The sequence below is a fragment of the Megalobrama amblycephala genome, linkage group LG1 (genome assembly GCF_018812025.1).
Source record: "Megalobrama amblycephala isolate DHTTF-2021 linkage group LG1, ASM1881202v1, whole genome shotgun sequence".
Lineage (NCBI taxonomy): Eukaryota > Metazoa > Chordata > Actinopteri > Cypriniformes > Xenocyprididae > Megalobrama > Megalobrama amblycephala.
In genome coordinates, this window is record NC_063044.1 from 26416214 (window position 1) to 26429729 (window position 13516).

General features: G+C 37.3%; 1 protein-coding gene across 4 annotated transcripts in view; it reads right to left on the reverse strand.

The window, feature by feature from the left end:
• The window catches only part of si:ch73-366l1.5 (FILIA-N KH-like domain-containing protein), a 42301-nt gene that overhangs the window by 13711 nt on the left and 15074 nt on the right, over positions 1-13516 (reverse strand). For 2 of the 4 annotated variants that reach the window (XM_048186744.1, XM_048186733.1), the window contains exons 3-5: positions 8868-9306; positions 2825-2942; positions 54-122 (exon numbers count right to left, since the gene is read on the reverse strand). In XM_048186744.1, the coding sequence (XP_048042701.1) occupies positions 89-122; positions 2825-2942; positions 8868-9306 (591 nt within the window). In that variant the 3' untranslated portion in view covers positions 54-88. The remainder of the gene's footprint in view (positions 1-53; positions 123-2824; positions 2943-8867; positions 9307-13516) is intronic. The other 2 variants (XM_048186727.1, XM_048186752.1) reach the window with 1 other exon arrangement.

Here is a 13516-nt window from a genome sequence, read left to right on the forward strand (position 1 = left end):
GGGTGAGACTGTGGGGGTGTCAGGGGGTCAAACTGAAGTAAATGATACCTTACCAGTGGTCTGACTCAGGCATACTGCCTGGTGTTGTTTAAAGAGCGGTAAAGTCATTTGTCAACTCTATCCTGCAAAGATAAAGGGCAGGAGCAGAGGACATTATGTACATACCGTTTCTGTAAGGTGCCGAGTGAACTACAGCTACACAGATACACACTAGTGACTTCTGCAAACGGGAACTGTTGAAATAATCACTGACTGAAGTTAGACGCACAATTACGATAAAGCAGGCGGCGTATAAAGCTGGGTTCTGAAGCCCAGCGGGTCATCGACATTAGCACCTGCTATCTGAGAATAACTGAAATGAAACCTTTAATTTGAACAATTAGCACTTATGAGAAGCGCACTAGATTTGACTCTGTTGATTTCAGTGGAGTTTGGATTAGTATTCGGCTGAGCTAAATGAGGAATACTTGTTTTTGTTTTGCATGATACTCTACATTCACATATCTGCCGTTTTAGTTCAGATCCCCCACTGCTCAATCTACAAGTTTTATCAAGCAAACAAACCGCACCCACCGCAGGCAGAGTGTGCCTGAACCTCCAAACAAACCTTGAGCCCCTGCGGCGCCCCTGAGAGTCTGCTGCAGATAATGTGAGTGCTTAACATGTGTAACATCTCACCCTCCTTATCCAAACACCAACAGAGAGTCGTGGAGGACTGGAGGTCGACGGTGTGTTACACTGCTACAAATGGCCCCAAAAAATTGCAAAGAGGGGGAGAGACAAGAACTTTCCTCTCACTCTATACTGAACATGGACCAAACTATGACATTCAATGCAAGGTTTCATGTAATGAAATGATTCAGAAACATCATATAATCCAAGCATATAAATCTGTCCTTTTTTTTTTTTTTTTTATTAAAATGGTTGAGCAAAAAAACAAAAAAAACAAAACTAGTTCTGAGTGGTGTGTTTTATTTCAAGTGCAAAAATATGAACTAACAAAAAAAAAAATATATATATACTTCTACAGCGTTTATTGCTGCTAATTTCAGCATTGACTAACAGACACAACTTTTGATTTTTACAGTGTATTAATATTATTTAATGGACCTGAGCTGACATGAACCAACAATGAACAGTTGTATTTTTAATAACTAACATTAACAAAAATTTAATAGATACTGATTAACAGATTAACAAATATATTGTTCATTGTTAATGTATAACTAATATAAATTGATGGGACCTTTGTAAAGTGTTACAATAATAATAATAATAATAATAATAATAATAATAATAATATCATATTTATTACCATCATAATTATCATCATTATTATACATATCATTAGTATTATTATTATCATTATATTATTATATTTATTGTCATTATCATTATTGTAATACTATTTTTTATTATTAATATTATTATGTCATCATATTTATTATCATTATCATATTTTCATCATCATCATCGCTGTCATCATTATTTTTGTCATCATTTTTAGAACTATCATAATTATTATTATTATTATTATTATTATTATTATATCATCATTAATATCTTTATTATATCATATTTACTATCATTATCAATTATCATTATTAAATATGATTATATTACTATCATCATTATAATAATAATCATTATCATTATTATTATTCATATTAAATTATTAATATCATCTTTATTATATCATCATATTATAATTATCATCATTATTATAAATATTACTATCATCATTATAATAATAATCATTATCATTATTATTATTAATAATATTATATTATTAATATCATATTTATTATATCATATTATAATTATCATCATTATTATAAATATTTTACTATCATCATCATCATCATCATTATTTTTATGTCATCATTTTTAGAACTATCATAATTGTTATTATTATTATTATTATTATTAAAATATCATCATTAATATCTTTATTATATCATCATATTTACTATCATTATCATAATTATCATTATTAAATATGATTATATTACTATCATCATTATAATAATAATCATTATCATTATTATTATTAATATTATATTATTAATATCATCATCTTTATTATATCATCATATTATAATTATAATTATAATTATCATCATTATTATAAATATATTACTATCATCATCATCATTATATCATCATATTTATTATTATTATCATAATAACAACAATAATAATAAAAATAATAATCATCATCATCATCATCATCATCATCATTATTAGTATCATTATTTTCATTATTATTATTATTATTATTATTATTATTATTATTATTTTTAACCACAGTAGCAAAGTATTATTATGACTTCACAGAAGCAGAGCTTTGGCCATGATCAGATACGTCTTATATTAATTTTCTGTTCTTTGTGAATAGAACATTATTCATTTATTCACTCATGGTTTTTTCTTTTTGTTTTATATCATTATTATTCATGCCTGTGATGATGTACTTTGAAATCCTCTGGTCTTGGTCCTAAAAACCCCTTCTGCAGTGTAGACTGCTTTTGCTAAAGGGAACATATTGTCCCAGGGTCTCAAATGACGAAACCTGACACCGTCCTTTACTGTAATCCTCTATTTTAGACAAAATATACTGCACATGTTGGTTGCATATTCATAAACACCTTAAAACTTCAGCACTGTAGAGTCACACACTTTACATGCTTGAAATGCTGTTCAATTCAAGCATTTCTGGATATATATGAAGTACAAAAGAGTGAAATGTTGGTTTCACTGTTGTGCGTTACTATGAGATGCTGTTGTTTCTGTGGATGGATTGAGGGAGAAGGGAAACACTGACCTTTGCTCCTCTTCCATCTCTTCGTTGGTCATTCTCTTCTCCAACTTGCTGGTCCTCTTGTTACCGGGCATGACTGCGGGAGTCTCGTCCTCATCTGCCACTAAAGCAGCTGCAACATCTAAAGAGAGGACAGCAGATTTAACATTCAACTGATAATAAGAGGATAAAACTAAGAGTGAGTGATGCACCTTTTTTTCTAATGGACCATATAATGCCGTTCAAAAAGCTGGGGGCGGTAAGTGTTTTTTTTTTTTTATGTTTTTGAAAGAAATCTGCTTTATTTGATAGAAAATACAGTAAAAACAGTAATATTGTGAAATATTATAACAATTTAAAATAACTTTTCTATTGTAATATATGTTAAAATGTAATTTATTCCTGTGATCAAAGCTGAATTTTCAGCATCATTACTCCAGTCTTCAGTGTCACATGATCACAAATCATTCTAATATGATGATTTGATGCTCAAAAAAAAACATTTATTATTATCACTGTTGAAAACAGTTGTGCTGCTTCATATTTTTGTGGAAACCTTACCATAACCGCGAGTTTCAACACACTTCTAACTCACTCAACCAGACCCCGCCCCTTTATTTTGCATATGACTTGGGCAGGATTTATTTAAATGAGGAATATTGTGAAGTGTTCATTCCCATAAGAAAACTCGACAAAGGAGGCGTTTCAGAATTAATTCATGCTCAAACAGCCACATATAATACACACTAAAGAAAGATGAACATGTAAAATCTTTATTAGCTTTAAAACAAAACCAAAAAACTAACCTTAAAACTAATCTCAAAGCATAAATTGTGGCTCATAACCTCTGTCTCCTGTCTAAGTGAGCTACAGAGATGACTACACTTCATCTGGATATAAAAGGCAGGTGTTAAAAGTGTCGGTATTGCCCTGACTGATCAGATGACACGACAGGAAGGCTAAAAACTCTTACGTGACACTGTGCCCTGCTCCTAACCCAGATTATCAACCTACCAGCTTTAATCCACTTGCAGGCCTGTCAAGTTATTGGCGCTGGCAGCTAGGAAATCTTTATATTAATTCAAGGATAAAGGCTGTTGTGTACATGCTGTTGACGGCTGTCTGAAGCCTGTTTCACACACAAACTGGTTCTGTTGCTGTTACAATTCATAAACTGACATGTTTTGGCACTAGAAACACTGCTCCTTTGCAAACTAGGGTTATATGTAAGCACACCCACTGATGTCTGGATGTAAACGCAGCAGAACCTGCAACCTAGAGGCCAATGTACCGCTGGGGGAACAAAGCAAGTGTGTGACCGGGACCCAGTTACATATTGGCATCAATTTACAGCCGCAGAGCACAAAGCGGCAGTGTTTTTGAGTGGGTCGCCCTATGAGTGTTTATCTCTGCCAGCACTCACAGCCCTGCTCTGAAAACACTCGCTCTCAGAGTATTATGAAATCTGCCGCTCAGAGAGCCATGGGCAGACATGACGAGAAGAAAATGAAAGACTGCAGAAAGAAAAAGATAAATATAAATGCGTTCCCCTCCAGAATGTACATTTTTAGAGGAAATGGCTCCTTGTCAAAACAGAATGACATATTATTTTATTACATTTTTCTCAGATTCATCTAATTTGTGATCAGAATTTTGGTAACACTTTACAATAAGGCCATTTGTCATTTGTTAATATTAGTTAATGCATTAACTATTAACAATCTAACAAATATGTAATTAAGTAATGTATTTAAAAGCATTTATTAAACTTTTTTGTTGAGAGTTAGTAAAAATCTAATTGTTCATTGTTCATGTTAGTTCACAGTGCATTAATTAATGTTAACAAATGAAACTTTTGATTTTAATAATGTTAGTTCTGTGTTGGCAACATAACCCAAAACTAAAACAAAACTTACGAAACCAAAAAAAAAGAAAAGCAAAAAAAAACAAAAAAACATAAGAAAGCAAAAGAAACCCCAAAATAAAACTAAACCCAAAACCATCTCGTGTTACGTACATGACCCCTGTTCTCCGAGTAGGAAACGAGACTCTGCGTCGGTAGCTGACTAGGGGTGTGTCTCCCAAAAGCATCGTTAGCCAACTATGGTTCCATTGAACTCTATTGGTAATGACGGAACTTCCAGCTATACTCCAGGGTATAGTTACGCACACCAAGGCTGTCCCCTGAGAGTTTCCCCTAGGGACATTTTCCTGGTTGCATCTGAAACAGCAGTAGGAACTCTGAAGTGACATAAGCAGTCAATTATGTCCTGGGGTCTCATTTATAAAACTGTGCGTAGATTTCATCCTAAAAGTTTACGTACGCGCAAAAGCTAGATTCTGCGTACACACAAAAAAAATCAGATTTATAAAATGCGTAGGCCAGATCCTGCGCACAAATCCCTTTATAAATCCCAATCAGTGGAAGATTGTGCGTACGTGCATCTCCACCCTGTCTCCTCCCCAAAATCACCACATATGGAGCTTACGACGCCTAGTTTTACTATGCATAACCTCATCTGCATATCATTTCCATGCATGTTCCCATCCACGTGACACCATGGTTAACATTTGTGCCATACACATTACATTGCTAAAAATCATCCAGTATTCTTATGTTTTAGAATAAATATATCAAAATATGCATAAAAACAAAATTGTATTAAATACTTAAGATAAAGGTTTTAGAATAGAGTTGATTCATTAATTCCCACTGGCCAAATAGTATTTTAATTGTTTTAAACAATTCGAAATCAAATTTATGAAGTTTTGCTGATAAGGTGAACATATGTTTTAGGAAGTTTATAGGCTATATTTTTGGAAACAGATCAGTCTATTTATTTATTGCAGTGTAAATACAATTGTCTTTCTCGGCGCTTCACTGAAGTATTTTAAAACGGAAACGTGCAAATCTTACCGTTTTCCTCAAATGATATCCTTCATATACAGTGGTAATTGTTTGAAGATCCTTCACACGACATCAACACCTCTGTGCAGCTGTGGTTATACAGTAAGATATTATCATTGGAACTATTCAAACAGGACAACGGACCGTTCGACCACCGAATCCAGCAGTGTCTTCCATAATATCGAAGTTAAGTGTGCATCGATCATCGTTCTCGCTAAAATATTTTCTATAACATCTGCAGTGTAGTTTAAAGAGGAATTATTGTGCTCCTAGCGCTCCTCGCTGTCATTAAAGCAGCGTGTCACAGGAAAAGTGATCGAAAGTAGCACATCTACTATCTGAATTCATATCACGTTTGTTTAACTTCTCCGTAATGACTGCGTAATGTAATTTCAGTGCTTATCGCCATTAGTGAAAGTGTAATATTAATGTAAATATAAAACGTGAGTTTCCGTGCGAATTTAAATCATTCTTTTATTTATTTAAACTGTTATTGTGAACATGCACTGTACTTATGATTATGACTCATAATAAGGATTTAAAGTGGTTTTCCTTCATCTGCCGTTAGTCTCTCAGCTCACCATCGGTGTCGCCAATTCCCTTTGTCTCCAGAATGTGCGTACGCACGGCTCAAAGTTTGCTTAAAGGTGCGCACATTCTCCCGTCAAGTTTGCTTTTTATAGATCACAACCTTTGCGTGGGAACTGGCGTACGCACAAAACGGGGCTGGAAACGTGCGTACGCCAGCACGCTTTATAAATGAGACCCCTGCTGCTCTGGTTGTTGTGCGGGACTTTAGTTCGCTTTGGGAAACGCACCCCTGGTTGTTGTGCGGGACTTTTATTTTGACGGCGCTGAGAATGGAAGAGTCTGAGCACACAGTGCTCCCATTCTACGCTTTCATTTGTTTACGATCTGTTCAACAGTCCTATCTAAGCCCTATCTTATGTTAAACAGCATACGAAAAAGTGTTATAGTTGCCGTGTGGTTGATGCCCAATGTGAGCAGAAATACATAATCGTGTTTTGCTTGGTCCCTTCGAAGTCGTATTGGATTTCCTCCTTAGCGTAAAGGTTGAGAAGTGCTTGGACTTCGCCATCAGACCATCTATCACTGTTTTCCATGTCCGTGGAGTAAATATATAGGCTATAAACCATATGTACAAGGCTTTTTAAAAAAAACAAGGACAGGGTTAAAGGGGACCTATTATGCCCCATTTTGCAAGATGTAAAATAAGTCTATGATGTCCCCAGAGTGTGTATGTGAAGTTTTAGCTCGAAATACATTACAAATACATACATAAATTGCATTCATATCGCAGATGAATCGCCTTCGATAATGAACGCGATATTGCATAGCTTGACAGTGAACTACGGCTCTGTCTATTAAATGGCGCTCCATTTGAAAGCAGGTGATGGCGATTTAGCGGTAATCAGGGAACCGGCTTTACTGACGAAATGCGCGTGACAATCGCATGCGATATATTGGTCAGCCCTAATACATAGCGAAGAACACAGAAACACTCGTTACAACTAACAGTAAACAAATATATAAAGACCTTATGGCTTTCAGGTGGTGCTTAATAAACTGGTAAACTTTATATCCGAAAATCAACCCTGATGAACTGTAATAAAGTGCTCTCACCTTCATTACTGCCATATCCAGTATCACTCTGGAGACTTTAAGCTGGATCACGAACAGTTTTTACTTGTGTATCCTCCTTGAGTAACACATTTTTAGCACAGTCTCTGTTTTGTATTGTCCCTCTGTATTGACATTCGTTCACAAAGCAGTCCGGTGTGAAATGATTCGCGCAGACAAACAAATTTCGACAGAACTGAGGGAGCATTTCCAGGAAAACCAAGTTAATTCATCTCGTTTTCAGCAGCTCAGATTTAGGTAGTAAATGGAGAGCGCTATGTGGATTAATCAATCCAGAACACCTAAAACGCTTGGGAGTTATTCTCATCAGTGCAGCAATGGCGGATTCGCTGTGAATGCGCTCAGGGCAGTTCTAAGTTCAAACTTAAGTGTCTGTCAACACTGTGGGCAGAGCCTGTGGCTTTTGTGACGTCACACTGCCAGGGATCTGGAAACACTGTTTATGATTTATGGGGATTAAAAAAAAGGAGTGGGTAGATTTTTATCACTATAGGGTGGTTGTGTACACACACTGCCAACACACATTTATGTCCAAACACCATGCAAAAATGAATTTTGCATAATAGGTCCCCTTTAAGGCCCCGACATACGTCATATGAAATCGAAGAACGAACTGATGTGACGTCATTTTGAACAAAATCAGGCCAAAACGAAGTTCGTTTTGGGAGTTCGAAACGGCTTGCCAAAGCGAACTCTCAGGAAAAGTTTGTTCCAGCTGCAAAACACCTTCATACTACCATTGGTCTGTGACTATAACGTCATAGGAGGTGTGCGCTGAGGCTCGCCTTCATTTGTGTGGAACTGTTCTCTGACTCATTTCATCTGTAGAGTTTGTTGAGGTAAGATCACCGCGGGTGAAGGTTTGGTTTGATTAAAACGATCCCTGGTGCGATTGCTCTATTAATGCAGTTCTAATGAGTTTGTGTGAACGCTGCCATTCCAACTCTGGTGCGCAGCAAACAAGCAGATCGAGACCCCTGAAAAGTTTCAACTGAAATATGAATGCAACACGGACCAAAGACATCTAAACGAACCAAATACAGGATGTGATGTCACAAGATGTGACCCTAAAAAGGACAGAATGCTCAAGCATACTTGTTTTTTCTCATCATAGTCACAATGTTGCCCATTACAGTTACAGGCGTTGGAAATGCCGTCTCTTTGCAGCAGATCTTCGTTTGTGTGTGTGATGGAGGAATTACTGCCACTGTTTTGACCCCTTTAAATGCTCTTTGTAAGTTTTCAGCTGGTAAAAGAAACCATCATACGTTCACACATGCAACGAGCACATTTATCACAGCACACAGCAATGTTTCTGATAACTGGCAAGTTCCATCGCAAAATATATGTCATAAAAGCTGTCTATGTTGCTTTGCATCTTTAGGTCTGGTATTTAAAATAACACTTTAAGCGAACCAGGACTAAATGTATAATTTTCTTTTTTGGTGCGGACCAAAAGAACCAAGAACACACAAGAGTGAACAGATGCAGCCATACCATTATTTTCTAGGACCTCTGGAAGGGATTCAGCCGCTGGTGAGGTCTCAGGGATGGGCACAGACGCTGCTTCAGGGGCAGGTGCGGATGGTGGCTCCAGGACTGGTGTAGGTGCCGGTTCAGGGGTTGGCACAGAAACTTGTTCTGAGCTGGGAGCAGATGGTATTTCTGGGGTGGGCACTGATGCTGGTTCAGGGATGGTTTCAGATGCTGGTTCAGGGATAGGCACCTCTGGGACTGGTTCAGGCACTGGTTCTGGAGCTGGAACAGACTCCTTCACTGTTTCAAGCACTGGCTCTTCTACTGGTGCAGCCACTGGTTCAGGGGACTTGATGGGTATCGGCTCAGGCACTGGCTCTGGCACAGGGATGGGCTCTTCCACAGGTGCGGATTCTACGACTGCTTCGGATACAGGCTCGGGCTCAGGCTCTGGAGCTGCCTGTGGAAATCAGGTAGAATAATTGTAATTTCATCTCATTTATATGCATCGGTGTCAAACACAGCTGATAATGCAGTAACTATAAGGTATGCTCATTCATTATTTTATTGTAATCAAATGAAATGTTGTTTCTGAGAAGATAATCTTTGGATTCTTTCCATGTAAAAAAATGCATTTTTATTATGTGGGACACTGATGATTAGCTTGTCTTATAATGCAACACTACTTTATGTTAGCAGAAATAATAATATAAAAAAAAAAAAAAAAAAAAAAAAAAACATGAAAACAAACCAACCAAACCAATCTAAACAAAAACCACAACCAAACAAACTAAACCAAAATCAAAACAAACCCCAAACAAAATGAAAACAAAAACAAACCCAAAAGCAAGCAAAACAACCCCCAAAACAAAACAAACAAAAAACCTAAAAGGAAGCCAAACAAACCCCAAAACATAACCCCCAAACAAAACTAATCAAACAAAAACCCAAAAGAAAGCACCCCCCCACCCAAAAAAAAAAAAAACTACAAACAAAACGAATAAACTACTACTACTACTACTACTACTACTACTACTACTACTACTACTACTACTACTACTACTACTACTACTACTACTACTACTACTACTACTACTACTACTACTACTACTACTACTACTACTACTACTACTACTACTACTACTGATAAAACCCAAAGGTAAGCCAAACAAAGCCCAAAACCCAATAAACCCACAAACCCAAAACTGGGTTTCCATGTAGAAAAAAAGAGTGGTTATTATGTGGGTGATTTATAAAGCTCATGATTAGCTTTCCTTCTATTGCAACATTACTTCATGTTAGCAGAAAGAATAATATAAAAAAAAAAAAAAAAAAAAAAAAAAGACAAGTTATAAACAAATGCCATCCATACATTGGATACAGAATACTTCAACTTTGCCACTGAATTCTAACATTCATCTCCATATCCAACAGCATATTCTGCAGAGCTTTATTCCCCATGTGGGGAATAGCGTGCCTGTGTGACAGCTGTCATCTACAGTCCCTCCAGCCTTAACACGCACCTGTCTATGACAAGAGGACAAAGCTCCTACTTCTTCTGACTAACCCTTGTCCAAACCCACTGCACTGCTTCTGCTGGCCATGAATGCTCTTAACTCAACCGCTTACATACACGTTAAGTATGTGAGAAACAGCTGTGCAAGCCTTTCAACTATGAAGTGACTTCATTCACGGTGGTTGGAAATGGGAGATTTGAGGGCAGCAAGAACGCCATCATAGATTTCAGATAGAATACAAGTGAGCTCTGGAAATATTCGTTTATTAATTCTTTTAGTAGCTAGATCGAATTTTTATATTTTTGTATTTTCTGCACTTTTCAGGAGGTAAAAAGCAGCAGAATGGATTTAATCATAATATATGTTGCTGAAGTGTGACTGAAAGCATAATCAAAGCATAATAAGTGAACATTCAAGGCTGCTACAATTCAGATTAAGTGTGGACATACAGCATTTCACAGAATACAGTGGAGTCACTAGTTTTTCTGGGCCAGATGAACATTTCATTTGGCCCCCTTGGTAGAAATCGCAGACTGTACTCAGTCCCACTTTTCTGCCTAGTAGTGACACCTAGGCACACACCTACTGTTGTTAATCAAACTTACTAAAGATTTGAAACCAATACTAATACTACCATACTCTGTAACGTGGCCTCAATCGTACCGCAGCACCATTTTACACCATTCAAGAGCAAAGTGGATACTAGATTGAATTGGTGTCTGTAGGGATTAAGGTTATCCAGAGAGGTTAAATTTAGGATTAACTGTAGATTTGCGCCATTATTAGATTAGGTGATTCAGAATGTCAACAACAAGCTGGTGAAAGAGAATGACAATGACAAGACTGAAAGTAATACTAATAGAAAACAAAATGAGTAGCACTTCCCCATTCAAAACTTGCAATCCTGATGCTTAGGTTTTTTTGGGTGGTTGCCAAGGCCTTGCTGTACATTTGCTGAGGCATTCTGAATGATGCAACGCTCTCGGGTTGCAATGCTGTTGCTAGGATGTTCTGGGTGGTTGCAAGGTCATTGCTATGCAATTACAAAAATATTCTGAGTTGTCAGTGTTACTATGCAGTTGCTAGTGTGTTCTGACTGGTTGCCAGAGCATTGCTATACCATTGCTAAGGTATTTTGAGTGGTAATTAGTGCTTCTATGCCATTACAAGGAGTGGTTGCCAGGGTGTTGCTATGCATTAAAGAATTTTGAGTTATCGTTAGTGCGGCTGTGCCATTGCTAGGGTGTTCTGAGTGGTTGCCAGGGTGTTGCTATACATTGTTAAGGTATTTTGAGTGGTCAATAGTGCTGCTGCGCAGTTGCTAGAGTGTTTTGAGTGGTTGCCAGGGTGTTGCTATGCATTAAGGAATTTTGAGTGATCATTAGTGCTGCTGTGCAGTTGCTAGGCTGTTCTGGGTGGTTGCCTGGGTGTTGCTATGCACTGTTAAGGTTTTTTTGAGTGGTTGATAGCAACTGCACAGCCGCACTAGGGTGTTTTGAGTGGTTGCCAGAGTGTTGCTTGCATTAAGGAATTTTGAATAATCAGTGCACTGCACAGTTGCTAGGGTGTTCCTAGTGGTTGCCAGGGTGTTGCTATGCATTGTTAAGGTTTTTTTGAGTTGTTGATAGTGCTGCTGTGCAGTTGCTAGGGTGTTTTGAGTGGTTGCCAGGGCATTCCTATGCATTGCTAAAAGTATTCTGAGGTGTTGTTGGTGTTGCTATGGTTTACTGAACGGCTGCCAGGGCATTGCTAAGGTATTCTGCAGTTGCTAGGGTGTAATGAGTGGTAACAAGAGCATTGCTATGCAGTTGTCAAGTCTTTGGTATTATAGCTCATAGATATGACTCAGGTCCCTCTTTCAGTTCAAGTCTGAGTGATTGTTTTTGTGCATTTTATTGTCCGCCAAATGAAAATAATGCATGGCTAAACATGACAAGACAGCTGCTACCAGAATAGCAACTCTATTCCCTCCCTGAAAAACTTTATCACTTCAAGAATTTTGGCATCCGCTGACCACCATCAGATGGTGCATTCCATCTCACACAACCGCACAAATTTATTTCTGATGTGTGAGGGAAAACCCTCAAATCCCACTGACAAACTGCTGAAATTGAGATCTTCTAGTCTGCTACCAGATTCCAGAAGAGAGTAATTAGTCAAATGCACAGAGCACAGTAGAATCAAATTGAAAAGGCCAGTAATTAAACTATCAATAATACTTAAAGCTAGGATAGGCAATGTTTTTCATAAACACTTTTTGTTATAATGGTTGAAACTCTCTTCACATCCTGATATATATCTTCTGTGGAAGTCCCAGGACCAAAATATGTTCGAGGCTATGCAGAATTGTAGACAGACAGTCACCGAGCACTGCAAAAAAACAGTAGCCACATTTTACAGTTCCTCACTAACCAAAACAATGAGCTTCTGCTGCGTTCACGCCATGCCGTAATCGTAATTATGAGATCATGGCAACCCTGACATTCTACTCAGAGCTGTTCACATCCGCAGACCTGGATTTATGTGTTTCTATGTCGACACTATCAACGGTTAAATTAATCTGCAGCAGTCAGGTGGCTCTGTAAGTTGTTTACATTATTACTGTAATGTTATGTGCTTTGAGACATGAGGCAATTTAACACAGTCTCTCTTGACGCTTTGCAGACTCTGCTATGTGCGTTCATGTGTTTTGAAGGAGGCGTGGCTTTGGAGAGAGAGCTTTGAAGGGAGGGTGGATCTTATACTTTCAAAGCTAGTTTGCTATTGCTAGGCTCTCCGAAATTGCCTACCCTACATTTAAAGTGCAAGTTCACAGATTTAACCAGTTTTGTCGGTAGTATATGTAAATGAACAGTGTTTACTCTTTCTCTGTGTTATCTGGACTGAGAACTTCCTGTTTATTTAGCAAAAGGGAAGACAACAATCATTTTCTTCTGTTCAAGTAGTTCCAATTTCAAAAAGACTTTTTTCCTTTCTACCACATAGGCAATGAGTGATGAATTACACCTTTAAAAACACATTTTTAGTGCCATTTTTAAACATTGGATCACTAAAGCAATTAGCCATGTGACGCTAATAATAAATCCACCAAATTTTATAGTTCATTAGACTAACAGTAGACTGCTTATGGTTGACACGCAACGTAGGAACTTG